General features: G+C 35.8%; 2 protein-coding genes across 2 annotated transcripts; both read left to right on the top strand.

Annotated features, from left to right (window-relative positions):
- The first annotated feature begins 124 nt into the window (after window positions 1-124).
- On the top strand, window positions 125-1,606 carry LOC114523924 (serine/threonine-protein kinase STY17-like). Its single transcript, XM_028544987.1, has 3 exons — window positions 125-411; window positions 679-961; window positions 1,268-1,606. Exons 1-3 carry the CDS (start codon window positions 125-127, stop codon window positions 1,604-1,606), a joined length of 909 nt encoding a protein of 302 aa, XP_028400788.1.
- A 2,553-nt stretch (window positions 1,607-4,159) lies between these two features.
- On the top strand, window positions 4,160-21,849 carry LOC114523923. The gene is made up of 16 exons (XM_028544986.1): window positions 4,160-4,248; window positions 8,641-8,765; window positions 9,340-9,417; window positions 10,972-11,049; window positions 11,447-11,686; window positions 12,086-12,299; window positions 13,125-13,435; window positions 14,091-14,240; window positions 14,619-14,942; window positions 15,636-15,667; window positions 15,927-16,340; window positions 16,926-17,666; window positions 17,941-18,223; window positions 18,792-19,207; window positions 19,962-21,091; window positions 21,548-21,849. Exons 2-16 carry the CDS (start codon window positions 8,712-8,714, stop codon window positions 21,847-21,849), a joined length of 4,767 nt encoding a protein of 1,588 aa, XP_028400787.1. The 5' UTR covers window positions 4,160-4,248; window positions 8,641-8,711.
- The last annotated feature ends 708 nt before the right edge of the window (window positions 21,850-22,557 follow it).

Raw genomic sequence — 22,557 nt, 5'->3', positions numbered from 1 at the left:
GATGGAGAACACCAGAATGGTGCTATCAAGGTATGGAGATCAAATCCCCACCCTGATCGAGGCCGATCGAAAACTGGTGACGCAATTATTTAATGACAGACGAACACAGAGTGAAATATTGGGAATGTATGACCCAATTCAGAAGAAAAGTCTCGAGATTATATATGAAATCCTACCCTGGGGAATTAAGCTCTGTCCAGCAACAATAAATGCCAGTGATCTTGACTGGAAAAAAGACCACCGTTCATGCGTCGGCGAGGGGGAGGTATCTACAGTGTACAAAGGGAAGCTAAAGAATCTTGGAAGAAATAAATCAGAGACTTCTGAAATGAACGTGGCGGTAAAAGTATTCAAGAAACAATTTGATGAACCGAATTCAAGATACTTTTTGCAGGAAGAACTGCAGATTAGGTATGTATCTTGCATTGCGGAACCAACAAACGTCATTATGATCGAGAAAATTTTATTGTCCTAAGCCTTAAATCGAGCGCACACTGTTACACTTTTCACGCATCGACACATCACTCGACCTACATGTGTTCCTAGTGTCACTCGTGTTATAAAATTCAATGCCATCAATGCCGAATGCCTTATGATATTTTGTTCAACACATACGTTCCTGCATGTCCAACCCATTTCAAATGATCCTAACGTGTACGATATCCTTTTTTTCTCTAGAGATTTGAGACATAAAAACGTTCTCAAGTATTTTGGAGCAGCCCGAACTAGTGATAATACTCTTTTATCCAACGACCACCAATTTATATTCGTGATGGAAGCAGCCCGACAAAACCTGCGAAGTGTCATCTTCAAAAACCGAATTCTGACCCCAGCGGAGTCTGAAAACTCCAAACTAGCAATCGGCAAGTTCATTAAGAGGGCGATGGACATAGCGGATGGTTTAAACTACATTCACGAGAGAGGACTTATTCACAGACATCTCAAGCTGGAAAATATTTTGGTTAGTACACTTATACAGTTATTATACTGCATATTTATATTGAGGCTATTAAAGCTATACTTTTCGGCCCTTTAATAGGTAACCTGAGTTAAAAAACTGAGAGATCACCATAAGCTTAATTTTTATTATTGCTATAATGAAGCGATTATTATCACTTTTTAGAAATAAGTATATATAACGCACTTTAAGGAATTCGCGTGACCGAGGGTGAACAATTGTTTCATTTCTTGCCTTTGAACTGTTTTCTTAGGTGTTTTTTAAATTTTGAAAAATTTAAAAATAGTAATTTATTTTTTTGCCCAACAGGAAGACGAGGACGGGACAGCGATGATATCAGATATTGGAATTGTGGGCCAATTTTTGGAAACAGAGAAAAGCATAACTAACCTTGCACCCGAGGTGCTCGAAGACCTCAGGAATCGTACAAAAGCAGCAGATGTTTACAGTTATGGTATTGTATTGTGGGAGATGTGGTATGGCGCCCATGCGTTCAGAGAATTTATGCCTATCGAAAAAGTCCAATTCCGAGAAAAGCTGGTTGAAGGGTATCGTCCAGAAATGGATAACAACAAATCAACATACCAAAAATACATGGGGTCATGGTGGCAAGCTGGGCTACTGAGGTTGAAAAGAGATGGTCAATGAAAGTGTGCTATGATGCATTATCGGATGTGACAGAATGGAGACTGGAATGATGAATGTCCAAATGCGGGGACATTTAAGCACATTTTACTCTATGAAGAACATAGGGCCTATAGCCTGCCATAAACATATATACAAGTAGATAAGCATAGAGGACAATGTTTTGGTATTTTTTGATATAAATTGCACGTTTTAATTGAAATATATAACGCAAACTTAATGAAGCACGAATAGTACTGTCAAAATAGTAGTTGAAAGTAGTTTTTCAAAAACACTCGCGATGTAGCAAATAAGTATCGATTACAGTGTAGTAGTTTGTGCATTTTTAAATATATGTTAACTTTTCTTAACCAGTTTCTGATTTGTTATCGAGACCAACAAACCACCGAGCCAATGATCATTTGTTGTAATAAGTTGCTTTGCAAAATCTGTCATATGAGAACCGCTATTGGCATATTTTTTTGTTTTAGATCGACGTTTTTAGCTACGGTATACTGGTGTGTGAGATGTGTATTTGTGAGCTGCCAAATCAAGCGAAGAGAAAGGAACAATTTGGAAGAATTTCAAATGCTAATATCAAAGCTTTAGTTGAAGCTTGTACGAGGAGAGATTCTAAAACAAGACCGGCAATGGAGGATGCAATTGACTTTTGGCGGCGTATGTAGTGCAAAAATTGTACTGAGATATGTTATACGGAGTTAATAAATTTGGGTTATAAAGCGTTTAGTGTTCTTTATATTCTTATAAAGACTTACCTTACAACGTGTACAGCCACGGGGGATAACATTAATTTTGTCGAAAGTCGTTCAAACAAAACACACTTGATATAATTTAATCTTTAGTATAGGCTATAGCCTATAGCATGTTGAAATCCTCTTTAAACTGGCTTCAAGATCGTACATTGCTTTCTTTTACCAGGTTATTAAATAATTTATCGTCTGTAGGAGCCATTTGCAAATTGTAAGCATCAAATTATCCGCGTGACATACCGGAAGTACATGCATCGTATCCCGGATGTAATGATTCAATTCGACTGTAAAATATCACAAGGTAGCTGGAGCATAATTTTGCAAACCCCAAAACCAACGCCACGATCTTCATTCATATCTTGATAAAAATTTTCAGAGGAATAGCTTTATTTGCTGATTGAAATATGTGTTGAAATTAACTTCGTTTCGAGTTAATTTCAGGGCAGCTATTTGATGAAAATGGACTTATTCTAATTAAAGAATATGCATGCACGTAATGTACATTTCCTTAAATCATTTCATTTCGGAAAGAAAAGAAAACAACATAATTTAATTGTATGAAAATATGATGGTTTAATCGTGTTTTAAATAGTAATTGCATCTACGGTCACATTTCCTGTGTGAAAAAACCTGGAAGTTAACAAAAGGCAACGTCGACAAGGCAATTAATTACAGACTTAAACACCAAGTATTTGTTTATTCAGTGGGAAAATCACAATGAAGCTAGCTTGTGAATGAATTTTGGTACAAGGTTTGGCATATTCTTTGCATTATAAACTATAAAGATTTAGGCATATCGTTAAGGTCTCTAAAAACCGAGACAATTAATATTCATGCTACATAATTATGCCATGAATGATTCATTATACCGCCTGGCAATTAACACACCTGTGATCCTTTATCAAAAAACCCACCGCAAATATTCCATTTTGTATACTGCGCTACGTGAGGCAAAAATTACCACTGATTTTTGTGTTGAGGTATCTAAATTTCTATAGAAATTAGAGCTATATATCTACGTATTGCGTGACTGTTTAAATAGGTCGGTATAGAAAATGCTTATCGTATAAATATAATAGTGTCGCTGAACAATACTGCATGGGTAGGTAAACGAAACAGCATCAAAAACATGTCAACAACTTAAAGTCAGGTATGTTGGACAACTCTTAGAAGTTAATGCTCTTGCTTCTTTCTACATCTTGTACATATAGCTAAGAATGCTATGATATTCATGCAGGTTTGAAATAATGAAACTAAATATTATTATATATGGTTCTGCGATCCGGAAATAGGTTTAGTATATTGAAGTTCCCGGTATACATTCAAAGACAATTCTGCAACAACTTACTGAATCTGTCACAATTTACCATGTACCTTAAAAAGCTATAAAGTTGAACGCGTTCACTAATAAAATAAGCCGAAAATATTGCCTGCAGTGAATACAGGAAATTATGCCTTGTTTAGTTATAAAATACTTTTGGTTTTATCTGGCTAATTTGTCTACCATTAATATACTCTATATAAATGTCATTAATCTGCTCTATTTCTAACTGTTATATTACCATAATATACTTAGGTGAGTGCAACAATATTTATCGGTTTACGTCTCGTGAGGAGGCGGCAATAGTCTGACAAACGATAGCGACACACCCGCATGATCTTTTGTCAAAGAACATACCTGAAATATTCAAAGTTTTAACACTGCACTGCGGGAGACAAATAGTATCACTGCTTTTTGTGTTGAGGTATTTAAATCGTATAGAATATGAGATTTAAGTCTCACAGTATTGCATAAGTGTGTTTAAATTGGTATGTACAGATCGTAATTAAAAGAGCGTCGGCAATATACTGTAGGTAAATGAAACCTCATCAAACAGTATGGCAACTTAAAGTCAGGTATGTTCGACAACTTTTTGAAGGTATATAATGCTCTTGCTTCTTCTATATCTACGTACAAGGTATTATTATCTATATAAGGAGTGGTATTATATTCGTGCAGGTTTTGATAATGAAACCAATTATTGTTTGATATGGTTCTGCGATTCCGAAATAGTTTTTGCATTGATCGAGGTTGTCGTTATACATTGAAAGACAACTCACTGAATCTCTGTCACAATTTATAATGTAGCTACTTTAAAAACCTATAAGATTGAACGCGTTCTTTAATGAAATCACCGCGAATACTGCCTGCATGTGAATACAGGAAATGATGCCTTAATTGTTTTTCTTAACTCGAATTGGTTTAATCCCTATAGCTAATGGTAATATGCTCCTGTTCGTACTGTTATATTAACATAATATTCATGTATTCAAGTCATCATTGTATCTGATAAACCTGGTTTTGCTAAGTCTATTCTATTGTAATACTTTCCAAACGAAAATTGATAAACGAGATATTACATTATTACATATTATCATTATTAGCATTTAGCATAGTATATTAAACCGCAGCGTTAAAACCCCTTGCGAATTAATGATTTCAAAACTACAACTAGAGCTATTTGATTTCATATAAACTTCCTTAAAAGACGCCCAACGGAAGTTTATAGCAATACCACAATAATTAAATTATTCTTTGTCATGCGGATTTTTGTGGCAATGAATTTCCAAGTATTGTTAAACACACCGAGAATTGCTTGTTAAACTCTTTTCACCAATACAAATTAAGTTTCGCTGTAGGGTTCCTATACAAATAAGGAAGCCAGTATACCTAAATAATGACCGATGCATGTAGAGACAAATTTAACAGCGTAATATAAACAGTTAAGCAGAGAAACAGTTTTTAAACAAGACCTGGCCTAGTGCATGCATGCTTGGCTTCGGAATTGATTTCCATGCATGCATCTACGAAGCGTTTACGCTTATATCTTTTGATCAGACTCACTTTAACCCAAATATTACACTTTTTACAACGACTGGAGAGTAACTCAATGCAATGCATGCCATTCCGGCAAAGAAACGATACCCGTCGTAAGGTCAGTTATTTTCACAGGAATCAATAGTAGAGTTAGTAAAAGATTAAGAGCATAATTGCATGGAATGTGCCTCTATACATATAGGCACTGTCTAGACGATGCCGGAAGAATTTGAAAACGCAAAAATATTTATCCGCGTCCACACGTAAACACAAAAACGACCCGAAAACGCTAAAGTTATTTGATCCCGCAATACACCTTCATGTTTTCCACCCGCGTGTCACAGGTTGGATGTTGAATTCAAAGCAAGAATCTACCAAAAAAAAAGTGAAAAACAAGAATGAGGACTTTGTTCGGACAGACGACAAGCCCAAACTAATAATTATTGTTGCTGAGTATTTGTTAAATGCATTTCGTGCATACGAAATTGTGTATAACCCAGTGAACTATAATAAATAACTGGAACGATACCTCATCATTGTTTTTGTGAAGCCAAAATTTGCGGGACTTTACCTCCAGACACGCGTGTCTGGAGGTAAAGTCTCGCAAATTTTGGCAAATTTTTGGCTTCATTCGCGCGTGACTTGCGAGACACTGCAGATGCAGAGCGAATTTGAAAGAAATTTGATTTTTTGTTTGTTTCATGGTTTTAAATGTTTTTTTTTTATGGAATTATAATGGAATTACTCTTAAATTCAACCAGGTGAACTGTTTTACGAATTACAACTGGAGTTGCCGATCAGATTGGGAACAAATTTTCTTAAACGGAACAAGTTTATAGCGATGTGCAATTTTGACAACAATATTTGTACGAAACGGATATCCTAAAGCTAGAATTTCATCGCAAAATACACTTGGTAGACATTGTTTAATATTATAAGTTTATATTTATTTAATTTCAAGTGACTAGATGGCAAAAAAGTTGTATTAATTGTAAAGTAAAACAAATATTCCTGCATTGTTACGCTAGGCTCTACACTTTTCCTAGCAAAGAACCGTCTTACTCCGCATTTCCAATAATAGGTCCATAAAATGCATTCTACCAACATCAAGAATGTCTCAGCCGGCTGTAAGCACTAACAAAATCAGTTATTTAACTCCCTAAAAAAATTTTCGGGGAGTTTTTATCAAATTTACGAAATCACAAAAAAAAATTTTGTTTTGGCCGTGTTTGTTTTTGCGTGTAAAGACTGGGGGTGACTTAGCTTCAACTTCCTGTCAGAAGGTAGCGTTCCAGTTATATTCATTTCACTGGTATAACCATACTCCGACATTTTGGACATGTTTCTTTCGTAAAATACTTCCGCAAATGCTACAAGAATTTCCGAAGATTTTTATCATCATGAAAATAACATAAATAAGCCTTATTTGAGGCTTATATAGCAATATAAAGTCGAGCATAAGCCACCAGACTTGAAACAAGCCTCATTAATATGGAAACGACTTGATGCGTGACGTCATCGTTTTAATAGGGACCTTAAGCATGTAGGACGCGAACGCGACGACGACGGCTATCAATACAATGGGTTATTGAAAAGAAATGAACAATTAAAGACCCATGATGGGTTTTAGACGTCGTCTTCGTTCTGTTTACAACGGAAAAACGTCGTTTTTTACGTCTTGCCTACAACGGTCGCATTTCAGGACCCAGCGAGCCCTACCTCGAATTGGGCTCTATAGAATTGTCCTTAAACATAAACACAATTTTTTTAACGCCTTATATCTCACTAAATCGGAACAATTAATAATATACAACAACCACTTTGCCATAGCATTTATTTAAACGAGAATTTCAGCCGCGTCGTCGTCGTGTTGCCGTCCAACATGCTTAAGGTCCCTATTTATTCGGCAAAGCTGTCCACACGTATCCGCTCAGCCGTTTTTTTGAAATTCTTCCACTGTGGAGAGCGTTTTTAGATTCCTCCGTTTTCAGTGGGCGAAAACGCCGGATACGTGTGGACGGTACGCGTAACCGTAAGAATATTCTTGCGTTTTCAAATTATTCCGGCATCGTGTGGCATAGTATTTGTATTAATAGTTGTTTGCCGGTTAAAAAAAAGGTAAAAAAATTGCAGAAACCGCACTATAAGTATTTTGGTAAGCAAATACCAGCGGCGGATCCAGAGTAATTAAGCCAGAACAAATTATTACTAGAACTCTAATTTGCCCTTCGCATTGGTGGATTTTTTTTCTAATAGAAACCCATAACCAATAGCGCTGTCATTAATGTACTTTATTTAAAATAAAGAAGCTGTGTAGTAATATATCATAGTTCTAATCCAGAGGCCGCTGCTGATTGTCTGTTCATATCACAACACATCTTACGGTAGTCTTATAGAAAAATATTATGAGTTCTCGAGAAATGACCTATTGTTACTACATGAAAGCACTAGGACCTTAAAAAAAACTTGTAAAATAATTTAATTTTGTGCACGGGAAAAACATACAAATGATTGCATTTTCAATATACCCGGCATGGATTTAGTTTTTGCCTGGCATGAAGATAGTAGGCCAGTCAGATTCTAATGAAAGTTGATTAAGATGACAAGTGAGAGCAAAGGCTGTTTTCCAGTTACACCGTAAAAGTCTAAAACCTTATACATGTTACCTTTGAAAAAACTAAGGGGCTGTTTACATGAGCCCGGTTACCCGAGATTCAACGAAGCGTGAGATGATTTTGAGGTATTGAAATGAGCAGATAACATGATCCTGGCAATCGTATTATCACCACAACAATAGCATGTGCTTGTTTGGTGTCATAAAGATTTATTTCAATACCTCAAAGTCCTCTCACGCTTCGTTGAATCTCGGGTAACCGGGCTCATGTAAACCGCCCCTAAGTGAATAAATTGAAGGAACTTAGTTTTCTGCATATTTTTGTATGCATTAGTTGACCTAGATGTAAATTTAAAGCATTCAAAATTTCCCGTACGTGTACGTGCGTATAAAAAACGCGTAAGTGGAAAGCAGCCTTATGATAATAAGTATATGACCATACAGGCATAACGGAATAACTTCGCTGCACAGGTCTGATGTTTGCCAGACATCTAACACGGAATATATTACAGTTTGCGGAAGTCATCCTGTATATCTACGTTTAAAAAAGATCTAAAAACTTATCTTTTTAAACTTTTCATTAGTGACAGTTCCCTGTATCATTCTGTTGACTGATGTAGATGGGTTATAATTAATATATATAATTATATAAATAATTGTATCTACTTCTCCTATTTGTAAAGCGCCTTGAACTTTAGGATATGTGCGCTATAAAAATCGAGGATATTATTATTATTATTATTATTATTATATAGACGCTATAAAGATTGCATATTGCAGAATGACATGATAATCTCATTCTATCTTTATCTTATAGTTTGTAAAGAGGTTATATCTTAGCAAATCGAAAAAAAGAGGGCGAGATACGAACTAAGTCGGCGCGAAAAAATGTCAGGCACGGGCAGTGAAGAAACCGCCAGAGGTGCTTATGGCGTTTACGAGGTACATCAAGGAAAGTACAGTACTGTCCAGAAATAACCCAATAAAAAACCGCGGTTAACCTAGGTCAAACCTGGGTCTGATCGCGGTTGCATGAACCGAGGTCAGACCGAGGTCGAACCGCGGTGAGATGGAGGTTGAACCTCGTCCTATTTCTGACTGACAGACATTTCTTAAGATTTTTTCGATTTGATTATTGTGTTGTCGTTCTCAGCTGTTCATAACATTCCGTTCGGAAGTGAACGGCCACTGCGAAGGCATTTCTTCCCTTGCCGCCCTCAGGATTTTTATCGGTGGACCGCAACTCAATTGTTAGGTTATTTCTGGACAGTACTGTAGCTATAAAAACGTCCTGTTTCCTGTTTATAACTGAGCGAAATTAACACCAGCTAATAATTTACGAAATCAACTACGAAATATATCCAATTAATCATGTGGACTGGCATAGTGCAGAACAGGCGTGGCTATACCTTGTGGACAATATATGTGAAGCAGAGCCGTCTAATTATAAATACATTGTTTGTTTACAAATTGAGATAAATATTTTCTATTTTTTAAACATATCAATTATCAATAGGACATGTCTGAATATCAACACCCCTCACGAGGATATAACCCATTCACCACACCAGAAGATTCACGTTATAACCCACAGGTGATGTAGCAGATATATGGCCAGTATAGTTTTAATCATTTATGTCAAAAAAATGGTAAACAACTTTTTTGCTGACGTGCTAATTATATTTATAATAAAAACGTCTTGTTTATCACTGAGCGAAATTAACACCATGCAGCTAATAATTTACGAAATCAACTACGAAATAGATCTAATTAATCATGTGGACAGGCATAGTGCCAGACAGGCGTGGCTACACCTTTTGGACAATATATGTGAACCAGAGCCATCTAATTATAAATACATTGTTTGTTTATTAACTGAGATAAATATTTTCTATTTTTCAAACATATCAATTATCAATAGGACATGTCGGAATATCAACACCCCTCATGACGATACAACACATTAACGACACCAGAAGAATCACGTTATAACCCACAGGTGATGTAGCAGATATATGGCCAGTATAGTTTTAATCATTTATGTCAAAAAAGAAGTAAACAACTTTTTTGCTGACGTGTTAATTATATTTATAATAAAACGCCCTGTCCCCTGTTTATCACTGAGCGAAATTAACACCAGCTAATAACTCACGAAATCAACCAAGAAATAGATCTAATTAATCATGTGGACTGGCATAGTGCAAGACAGGCGTGGCTACACCTTTTGGACAATATATGTGAACCAGAGCCGTCTAATTATAAATACATTGTTTGTTTATTAACTGAGATAAATATTTATCATTTTTCCAACATATTAATTATCAATAGGACATGTCGGAATATCAACACCCCTCACGACGATATAGTAACAGATACACGACACCAGAAGATTCACGTTATAACCCACAGGTGATGTAGCAGATATATGGCCAGTATAGTTTTAATCATTCATGTCAAAAAAATAGTATACAACTTTTTTGCTGACGTGCTAATTATATTTATAATAAAAACGTCTTGTTTATCACTGAGCGAAATAAACACCATGCAGCTAATAATTTACGAAATCAACTACGAAATAGATCTAATTAATCATGTGGACTGGCATAGTGCCGAACAGGCGTGGCTATACCTTGTGGACAATATATGTGAACCAGAGCCGTCTAATTATAAATACATTGTTTGTTTATTAACTAAGAAAAATATTTTCTATTTTTCAAACATATCAATTATCAATAGGACATGTCTGAATATCAACACTCCTCACGACGATACAACCCATTCACCACACCAGAAGATTCACGTTATAACCCACAGGTGATGTAGCAGATATATGGCCAGTATAGTTTTAATCATTTATGTCAAAAAAATAGTAAACAACTTTTTTGCTGACGTGTTAATTATATTTATAATAAAAACGTCCTGTTTCCTGTTTATCACTGAGCGAAATTAACACCATGCAGCTAATAATTTACGAAATCAATTACAAAATAGATCTAATTAATCATGTGGACTGGCATAGTGCCGAACAGGCGTGGCTATACCTTTTGGACAATATATGTGAACCAGAGCCGTCTAATTATAAATACATTGTTTGTTTATTAACTGAGATAAATATTTTCTATTTTTCAAACATATCAATTATCAATAGGACATGTCGGAATATCAACACCCCTCACGACGATACAACACATTCACGACACAAGAAGAATCACGTTATAACCCACAGGTGATGTAGCAGATATATGGCCAGTATAGTTTTAATCATTTATGTCACAAAAATGGTAAACAACTTTTTTGCTAACGTGCTAATTATATTTATTATCAATATGAAAAAATCACCGGACACTGGTTGGTTGAGAGAAGAATAGTTACGTCATTACTTGTAATGCAGTACAATGAAAGATTTCCTAAAATATATACGAAATAGTAGAATGTTAGCTATATTTGCATATCAACTAGGCCGCCCTATAAGAGCTAAAAGTGCCAGAGCGCCAAACGAAAATACTGGCAGAAAGTACTTGAATATAAATGATCTGGCAGAATTTGGAACGAAAATGACGACAAAAAATCCACTATTGAAATCGTTAAAGTTTAACGGTAAATTCAAGTGGTCCTTTTTTTAGAAATGTGAACACCGCAGTGCCACAAGAATTCGTCGTAGACACCAAAAACGAATATCCGGAAAAACACCCAAAAAGAATGTGGAGGACATACAAGACATAAGCGAAATGCTTGGTTTATTTCGTCTGCTCCATATAGCTCACGACCCTACTAAATTAGGTCTTTCCGAAATGAAGAAGACGGCTAAAAGAGTACTCGAAGACCAAGGTTCTGGCAGCGGAAAGTATTCATATGGCACAACGGTGATTCTTCTACGAATTATTATATTTACGAAAAGTAAACGCATGCTTTGAGAACTTTTGCCTAGTACTGGTGATGAAATGTCCCACAAAGCGATAAAGTTTTAGTAAAGGGTTAGCAGGCCAAAGCATGGTCGAGCGACCTTTGCGTCACCTTTCGAGCATACGGACGCATTTAATCACTAATATACCCGAAAGCTTTACGTTTAGATTGTAAAAACATGATTATAACGAGGTTGAAAATTGCCTCAGATTTAACCCTTCAAATCTCATCGTAACTCGTTGTCATCACATTTAACATTTTTTTGATGAGACGAAGTCGAGGTTTTTATTCAGTGATTTTAAACAAGACTGCGGCAAAAATTATCCACACTTCAACATATTTTCTACTATATTTAAAAGGGATTTGGGGTAATAGCCATGTCAAAAGACGAGGATATGTTGAAGAGAAAAACACTGCTGGACTTTAATCTCCAGGTTGACGATTGTGTGAGGCAATTGGGCAGCCACGCGATTGAGGTTCTAGACGTTTACTATAGCGATGGAAGTGTTTTGAATGTTTTGGGAGAAGAAAGGGAGCGCTTAACGAAAACAGAATATAACATCCTTATTGCAGGTATTGAAGGTTGTAGTTAGTTATATTGTAAGGGCAGGTTGTTCAAACCCCAACTATCAGCGCCAACCCTGTCCTAAGGCTAAACTTTTACCTACTGTTTTTGTTCTTGCCAGTCGAACACAAAGAGACACAGTGATACATTTCTGGATTTCTGTTCTGTTCAAAACTTAGAAAATTGAGTCTGTATCGAATCGGACAAGATTTCTGAAACAACCCATTCAAATTTATAAATGAACTGTTAAAAGCCTGGGGCCGGTTGTACGAAGGCTGGAGAGCGCTATCCACATCTTGTATCAAGCCCGTTTAGCTTAAACGGTGCATGGATAAGTCAAAACTAAATAACACCCTTACATCTCTCTTGAATGGGTCAACTTGAATATTATGCATTAATAAATTATGTAGTTGTAAATAGTAACTTTGTATTAAGGTTAAAAACATTTAGTTCGCTTGTTGAATAAAACGAAAGACTTGCTTTTTATTTTGAACTTATCCACCGTTTAAGCTAAACGGGCTTGATACAACCGGCCCCAGGTAGTAATTTTTTCAACCGTTTAGAAAATGCTCGAAAAGCGATAAAATTTCATTTTTGGAACGAACAATTATTAAAGAGAATCCTCGATTTAGAAATACTAAGATTGAATCAAAGTTATAGCAAACGACGGGCGATTTTAAAACGATTAAAAATATCGCTATCCGGTGGATAGCGCTATCCAACCAGCCCCAGATTTGAGCAGCAAGAGTTAACAGACATTTAAACACATACCTCGTGCAGCAACATGCAGTATGCAATGAAACATTGAAAAAAATTCTCTTTACAATTTTTAGGTGAAAGTAGTGCTGGAAAAAGTAGTTTAGTGAATCTTATTCTCGGCGAAGAGCTTCTTCCACATCATGTTCTCAATACCACTTCTACAATATGCGAAGTAAAATATGGGAAGGAACGAAAATTGATTGCTCACCATAACTACGATGAGAAACAAAGGATGCGGCCTAAACCTGAAATTTATTTGTTGAAAACAAAAGAAGAATGCGGCAAGAATTACTATGAACAAATCGCTCCCTTCGTGCAAAGGAAGTCCAACGAGGGATCTAAATATACTAAAGTAGAAATCTTTTGGCCGCATGAATTACTTGAGGTGAACCTTTTCATTTCAAATTAATTAGAATTGAGCAATAATATTTAGAATTCTCTTCGTTTGACACATGGTGGAAATGTAGGATTTCAGAATTGATCAGTCTATCTGTTCCTCTGATACATGTACATATATAGTTACCGCGTTATTGGTTTTAAAACCGTATAAGAAAATTGGAAGATAGTAACTAAAATATTTCACTAAGGATTGGAAAAACTTTGGTTACAAATGTGATTATTGAAAATTCTGGCCTCTGATTGGTCGAGCGACCTTGGATTATTATGCGACTAAGCGGATTTTTCAAAAACAAATCCGGCGAGTTGTTTTTGTCAAAGTGACGGATGAAGAAATATGTTATTTTGACGAAAATGCTGTGCCTGAAAGCGCAAAAAAAGTGAAAAATTGTACATAAAATTAATTTCATGGTAAAAACTACTTTTAGAACGCTTTTCAACTTTATTTCGCGAAAATATGCATTGTTTTATTTGAATCGTCGCAAAACTGTCGCTTCTACAGCAGATTTTTCTTTCAAAAAACCACCTTTGTATTATTTAGCGATATTCACACCGCTTTCGGGGAATAATTGTTAAATAAATACGATAGTTAATGACTGTATGCATTCATTACGGTTTAAAACTTTCTTTATTCTGTATTTTAGGAAGAAATTGCTATTGTCGATAGTCCAGGTCTGGGTGAATCTGATGAAATGGATGAAGTTCTGATGAATTATCTTCCGAATGCTTTTGCGTTCATTTATGTTCTTGACATTTCCCGTGCTGGAGGAGTACAAAAAGATATCAAAGAGAAGGTAAATAAAGGAAAACTTATTAATATTTGAAAGTCCATAATTATTATAATTAAGACTTATTGACAACGGGTGAAAATACGCGACAAAGACGTTGGTAGAGAAACTTTGGCTGAACTCTGAATTTCGTTGTGACTTAGCATCACGACTATCGATTAATCCTGGTAGTTAAAGAATTAACCCCCCTTCAAACTGGTTCAAACCTTCGACAAACGAGGTTTTGCGGTAAACATTCGGACTTCCCGCTTTTCACGTGACGTAGTCTTAACCAATCAGATTCTGGAACAGATAAACTTCGAAACTTGCTATATAATAATAATATTTAATACCATAATATAATTGCGTCTTGACTGATACAATCGTATTACTCGTATATTGCAGCTAAGGACCATCTTAAAAAAGGTGAAGTCCTCCAGTGGCGGCGCTGAGACCCTTCAACATTTAGCCGAATGTTGGCTTTTTATCTGCAGTAAGTGGGATCAAGTAAAAGAAAATGAAAAGTCAGAAACGAAGGAACATGTCGTCGCAATGTTAAGAGAGGGTTGGGAAGATTCAAGTTTGAATCATCAAATTGTGTACATGTCAATAAAAGAGGCCATCAAAGTACAGGAATATGGCGGAGTCACAGAAGAGTTCAATGATTTACTCCAAAAATTAAGCGATGGTTTGAGGGCAATAAATATTAGGTTTACAATCACTGGCAGTGTATGTAACTTTTTTTACATGTGATGAAATAGAATCGTTTTTCATGAGTAAATTAACTTTATACATATTTTGGATGTACGATATTTCCCCATGTATATATAGAAATGCATATACGGATTCGGCATTTTGACGGCAATTTTTGTCATTGTTTTCAAATTAAGATCGCGTCGAGATATATAGGAGTGAAAATCCGTGCAAACGTATTTGTCAAATTTCAGCACATTTTCTTTATATTCGACACATAACAAAATCTTTCAGAAAGAATATCTAACTTCCGTTGAACAAAATTACAAAGAAACTGAACGGTAATAAATATGTTTTGATGCATAAAATTTTGATTTTTGTCATTCGCTGTATTTTTGTGTTTAAAAGGCTTTGGTTTTCAAATTAATGTCCATACAAATTTAAGAATATCATTATAGCTTATATTTATGCGCAGACATTCGTAAATTGCAATGAAAGACACTTTTAGCTACTCGTTATCTATTTACGATAAAATAAAAATGTTTCCTAGATTCAGGTTCAAAAAGAATATCATTAACAACAGGTTAAATCAGTGTATGTGATTTAATAACGTTTATTAATATTATTTTTACTATTTTATGTTTGTACAAGTTTTTCATTTATCAGCGACCCCATAACGTCTCAAATAAATTAGAGGTTATCTTACTGGATTAACTATTGTTATTTCAGATAACCTGCACTATTGAGTTTAATTTCACTTTGTAATTGAAAAAAAAGTTTTTCTATGGTGCTAATAAAGTTTATTATTTTGTTATTGTGGTTATTGTTGTTATTAGCTATAATAGACAGGTTTGCGAACGTAGCAGCAGTACGCGCTACTCTTTTTACATTATTTTTTACAAAAAAAGATTTTTTTGTAGTGCAGAAACAAAATTGTCTAGATGAGTCTCCGAAACTGTTGACTCTTGAGCAGACAATTATATTACGCGTTTCTTTAAAAAAAAACCTATTTTTTTCTAGGTCGTTATATGAATTGCTGTATCAAATTTATAGAGTAACCTACTTCTTCAACCAAGAGGTGCAATCAACTCACCAAGAAACCCGTAAACGAATGGAAGAAATCGAGAAACGCATCAAAGAAATTGAACGAAAAGAGCAAGATGTAAAGAGAGAAATGGAGGAAAGAGTGAAAACCCACACCAAAGTTCTCCAAGCCAAACTCGAAGTTTATATCTACTCGATGGATTTCAAAACGAAATTCTGCTCTTGGACGAATTGTGCACTTCCGAAAAGAGAAATAACTTGGGAAATGACAAAGAGAAACATCAAAGAAGCAATTGATAGCCGATTCAAAGAATTGCTCATTGAGTGGGAAAATGGCCATCAAGTTTATGCTGAAATTCATAGGGAGATTCTGGACGAATTTCGTAAAAGGTTAGGCAGATCCTGCGCATTTTCAATTGAAGAGCTTACATATGTATCGTGGCAATTTTCATGTCCAAAAATATTATGCTAAACTAAATGCTTTATTTGGTAATAAATCACGATCTGAATCGCTCAAAAATGTTGTATGTAGTATACATTTCAAGGTACCTTTCGCATTATAATTCTTTTATATAAAAAATAAAGGTCTTACAGGACAGGGCAACGTTTTCGAGAGTTTTTTTTTGTTTCCAAGCAAAAATGGATGCTTAAAGGATACTTGTATAATGCCCTTTTAGGCTAGCATAGGAAACAAGATATCTAATTGTTAGCGTTGTAAAAAAACTAACAATTGGACGAGTGTATCGGGAGAGAATACAGAATAGGGGAACAAAACCTAAGAAAACACTGTACAAAAAAATCATTAATCAACTACGACCAGTCATATAAAAGTTGATTTTGACAACGCGACTTTTAATATAGTACATTTAATTGTTGATTATTTTCGGTTATTTATATTTTCACGCCAATTAGTTAAGTTAAAGTACATTGTGTACTGCCTGTTTTTAAATGTTATCTATATAATTGCCGCTTTAGTTTGAATCTTTTGGAGGAGGAACTTGAAGGTGTTGATAAAGCGATATATAGTGTGGAAAGACGTGCTTATCATTCAGGGAACAAAAATAAAATTCCCTTAAAGGCGAAAGTTATCTTCGGAGTGATTAGTCCTCTTTTGATTCCATTCGGTGTGGCGGGTTTGGTGATTGGTATGCCTGTTTTGGGAGCATTGAGTATGAAAGATAAAGTAAGTACAAAAAAGAAGTTTGACAATTACCAAAAAAATCCGCGTGACTATCTGAAAAAAGAATCTGAAAAATATCTGGAGCGACTGCCGAAAGAACACGTGTTAGAATATGCTCAACGCCTGATGGAGAACACCAAAATGGTGCTATCAAAATATGGAGATAAAATTCCCATCCTGATTGAGGCCAATCGTAAACTGGTGATGCAATTAATTAATGATACCCGAAGTCAGGATGAAATATTGGGAATGTATGACTCAATTCAGAAGAAAAGTCTCGAAATTATATATGAAATCCTACCCTGGGGAATTAAGCTCTGTCCAGCAACTATAAATGGCAGTGATCTTGACTGGGAAAAAGACCACAGTTCATGCCTCGGCGAGGGGGAGGTATCCACAGTGTACAAAGGGAAGCTAAAGAATCTTGGAAGAAATAAATCACAGACTTCTGAAATGAACGTGGCGGTAAAAGTATTCAAGGGACCATTTGATGAACCGAATTCAAGATACTTTTTGCAAGAAGAATTCCAGATTAGGTATGTATCTTATTTTGCGGAACCAACAAACGTCATTATGATCAAGAAAAAATAATTGTCCTAAGCCTTAAATCGAGCGCACACTGTTACACTTTTCACGCATCGACACATTACTCGACCTACACGCGTTCCTAGTGTCACTCGTGTTATAAAATTCAATCCCATTAATGCATGCCGAATGCCATTATGATATTTTGTTCAACACATATACGTTCCTGCATGTCCAACCCACTTCAAATGATCCTAACGTGTACGATATCCTTTTTTTCTCTAGAGATTTGAGACATAAAAACGTTCTCAAGTATTTTGGAGCAGCCCGAACTAGTGATAATACTCTTTTATCCAACGACCACCAATTTATATTCGTGATGGAAGCAGCCAGACAAAACCTGCGAAGTGTCATTTTCAAGAACCAAATTCTGACCCCAGCGGAGTCTGAAAACTCCAAACTAGCAATTGGCAAGTTCATTAAGAGGGCGATGGACATAGCAGCTGGTCTAAACTACATTCACGAGAGAGGACTAATCCACAGACATCTCAAGCTGGAAAATATTCTGGTTGGTACCTCATAACTTTTTATAACTGACATTGTATATTCTGCTTGTGATACTCGGAAGCGAGTACAAGAAAACACAAGACACAAATTCTTTCAGTCGAAATTTCGGAAAGACAGGATTATCTTAAGAACTACCAACGTCGATACATTTTCGGATCTAACATAGGGCGAAAGTCATATTTCAAAACGCATAACTTCATGCTCCGATTTTCGTTTATAGTTTCATTACAACCACGATTTTTGTGAAGCACGTAGTTTTTAGCGGAGGAATGAGAAGGCAACGAGGCTCCCATGAATGTTCATGTAACTCCAGCCACGCAACACTCGCAAAACAACCAACTGCTCGAGTCCATGCAGTAAATTCAAACTAACCGATTACAAAGGAAGAAATGGAGTGATTTAACTCCCTTAAGGTGCAAATCAGCTTGATAAGTCCTTAATTTAAAGATAAATTTGAATATTTAATTACCATTTTATCACTAAAAATCGTCCGACCGACTGGACCTAGATTCGCCTAAAATGCTGACCGGATTGTTAAAAATTTCAAAGCATTAATCTTTCGCCTACAGGAAGATGAGGATGGGACCGCGATGATATCTGATGTTGGGATTGTGGGACGATTTCTGGAAACAGAGAAAAGCATGCCTTATCTTGCACCTGAAGTACTTGAAAACTTGACGAATCGCGCAAAAGAAGCAGATATGTATAGTTATGGTATTGTGTTGTGGGAGATGTGGTATGGCACCCAGGCATTCACAGAACTTATGCCTACCGACAAGGTCAAATTTCGAGAAAAGATAGCAAATGGGTACCGTCCAAAGATCGACCGCACAACGAACAACATTCCAGAAATACATGCTGTCATAGTGAGATGTTGGGCCACTGAAGCAGAAGAAAGGCATTCTGCCAACGAATGCTATGAGATGTGCTACGAGATATTTCAAGAAATGATTGAAAAAGGAGTCAGCGAAATGTTGGCAAAAGAGTAAGCAAAATGATAGGCTTGCGTGGTCTTTACGGAGAGATATCGGATATCGCATATTTCGTTCATAACAACAGGCTCGACCTGTACCAAAAGACAGCGATCAGATAATTCTCGGTAAAGACCTCGCACTCGGTTAATAAGAACCGAGATAAAATCATATTACACGGATTTAATTTTATGTTCGAAACAGAAACAGCACACAACTGTTTTGTTGAAAAAGAATGCTTTGAGTGCCCCAGTGTTCCGTTTTTCCCGTATTTTTGCTCTGCTTTACCCCACAAGAGCTAATAATATCGTCTGCTATTATAATACTCTTAGCTAACCCTTATGTAGTGTTTATGAGTTATACGATTTGAGTGTTTTTGCCAATAACACCACTCCCCATTATCATAAAGTAAAAATAAAAAATTGACATGAAATGTCTACCGATAAGACATAGTCTTCAGGCCATGTCGCGATTATACATTAATAATAATAACTAATAACAAATTATTTTGCCTATACGCCTTAATACACAAATTAATTTTAGTCCGTTTGGTTAATAAGTGATGTAGGAGTTACCCAAACCAGTTTTTCACAAATATTAAAGTAAACTTGGAGCATAAAAACTTACCCCGATCCTCACCTCGCCGTAAGAGTGGTGAGGAATAAAACGTTGTATAATAATATCTAATTAAAATTGACTGTTCTTCTTTATTTATGAAAAATCAGATGTCATCAAGGAGTAAAACCTATATTTTGATTCTAATTCTAGCCGACGATGTGTTGAAATGTTATGCACAGAACCATCTGAACAAATACAGTTAACATCTCCACCACCAGAAAATACATCCCATCAGGAATTTGAACAGTCCGAAATCAACAGGGAAACTCTATTGAAAGCACTTGCCGATATTGAGAAAGAGATTGAAAACTTAAATCAGGTCAATCTGGCAACACGAGTGAAAGACTTGCGAGCGCAGGTTAGTGTTGTTTTGGAAGTACACTCTGACGATATCACACGCCTAAACGCTGAAATCGATAGTCTCAAAGAGCAAGTTGAAATGTTGAAAGCAAAAAATGACGAGTTAAATAATAAAAACGAGCAGCTCATGAATAAATTAGCGGTTGCCCAAACAACTTGGGAGTGGGAAGCACACTTAGCAAGATTTGTGACCGAACCCCGAACACGAATCTATCCATATGCCAGGTTTAAACAAATGCAACGGTACCTTAAAACAGTAGGAGCAACAGACAACCTTTGGACGAAGATACAAAAAAATTATGGTGTATGGACTGATGACCATTGGGAAATGGTCAATACTGTGAGATTGGAGAGAAATTGTATTGCACATCCGGATTTTCTCGAACTTGATCTCGTAGAATCTGAAGTGCTGAAGATGTCACCACACTTTCATGAACCCATGCGAGACATGTTGGCAATGCTAAAGACGACTGCCAGTTTGATGAAATTTGGAAGGCTAGCAAAGTTCTTCACCAGAAACAACTTATTTCCGTCTGGAATGGTAGGTGGTGAATTGTACCCGCAAGTACTGAAAGATATCACCTCGTGGGATCGTGAATTTGAAGAAATTGATGGTCTCCAGAACATCGAGCACCAAGACGCGAAAGAGTACTTAGCTAAGTACGTAAACCAACCTGAAAAAATCACGCAGTATTTTTCAATCGTTGACCTGATCAAGAGTGAAAACAAGAAACCATTGGGAAAACTGGCTTGGGAGTTCGAAACTCGTTATTCTTCGAGAATGACAAATGAAGAGAAGGAAGCATTGGCTGAATTGAAGAAGTTGGCCCCAGAAAATGAAAGAGAGGTGAGAATTTTGGATGTCACCATAGCAAAGTTGCACACACCCGACTTCTTGCCAAAGCATTTGTGGAAACATGGTTTAAAAATCGTTGAAAAATATTCTAAATTGTAGTAATAAAAAAGGTCATGCCCGTTCATCACGTAGATCATTCACGAGGAACTTTCCTTTTTTGTGTATTTAAAGAACTCGCACATAGTGAAAACTGTCTCGATTAGTTAATTAAATGTTTATATATACAAAACTAAAGTATGTCGTGGTAACAATTATGCCGCTATTTAACGTTGAAGAAACTTTAACATGTAGGATAACGAATTGATATAACATAGGTATTTGCACATTCGGGCACAATGAAAAGAAACAATAGCAGGTAGTCAAAAGACACAACAATATTCTGAAATATTTAGAAGTAGAAAACATTTCTTGCAGGCACCTGAAGCCGTTTTAAAATCGATATAACTCTTATAATGAGACTTATGTCGGCATAAATAAGCAATTTTTTATGTTAAATAACAAATGTATTAAATATTCGTAGAGGTGCTTGAAGACCTCACGAATCGTACAAAAGCAGCAGATGTATATAGTTATGGTATAGTGTTGTGGGAGATGTGGTATGGCACCCAGGCGTTCACAGAATTTATGCCCATCGAAAGCGTCACCGATTTCCGAGAAAAGCTGGTTGAAGGGCATCGTCCAAAAATAGATAGAAACAAAATCAACATTATAGGAGTACATCAGGTCATGGTAGCATGCTGGGCTACTGAGGTTGAAAAAAGATGGTCAATGAAAGTGTGCTATGATGCATTATCGGATGTGACAGGATGGAGACTGGAATGATGAATGTCCAAACGAAGAAAACATTTAAGCACATTTTACTCTATGAAGAACATAGGCCCCATAGCCTGCCATCAACATGTATACAAGTAGATAAGCATAGAGGACATTGTTTTGGTATTTTTTATTGACATTAATTGCACGTTTTAATTGAAATATAACACCATACTAGTAGTTAATAATAGTTTTTCAAAAACACTCGCGATGTAGCCAATAAGTATCGATTACAGTGTAGTAGTTTGTGCATTTTCAAATATATGTTAACTTTTCTTAAACAGTTTCTGATTTGTTATCGAGACAACAAGCTACCCTTTCTCTGACCATTCGTTATAATAAGTTATTGTTATGCGAAATACGTCATAAATCGTGATTAGTATTTTTTTGTTTTCACACCAATTGTGATCGTCCTACAACAGTCATATTTTTATGAAAACCGGAATAACGACAGTTATGACAAAATCAGACAGATATCAAAGCGAGACAATTCACTAAAATAGTGGAGAAAAAATTAACTTTTCCGCAAGTTTTAATATGCATTCGATAGCGTAGCTCTATGTCATTCGAAAATTAATCAATTTTAGAATTTAAAACTCGACCAGTCATTAAATCATAACTATTTTAATTTTAATTTTAAATTTTCTTTTGATTACTAAATATCCGCCATATTGGATTATTGAGATGATAATGTAGTTGATTTTGTATAAAATTTAA

The sequence above is a fragment of the Dendronephthya gigantea genome, unplaced genomic scaffold (assembly GCF_004324835.1).
Source record: "Dendronephthya gigantea isolate DGI-Jeju-01 unplaced genomic scaffold, DenGig_1.0 000029F, whole genome shotgun sequence".
Classification (NCBI taxonomy): Eukaryota; Metazoa; Cnidaria; class Anthozoa; order Malacalcyonacea; family Nephtheidae; genus Dendronephthya; species Dendronephthya gigantea.
The sequence above is the reverse complement of the archived record's forward strand: the minus strand, read 5'-3'. Positions and strand labels throughout refer to the sequence as shown.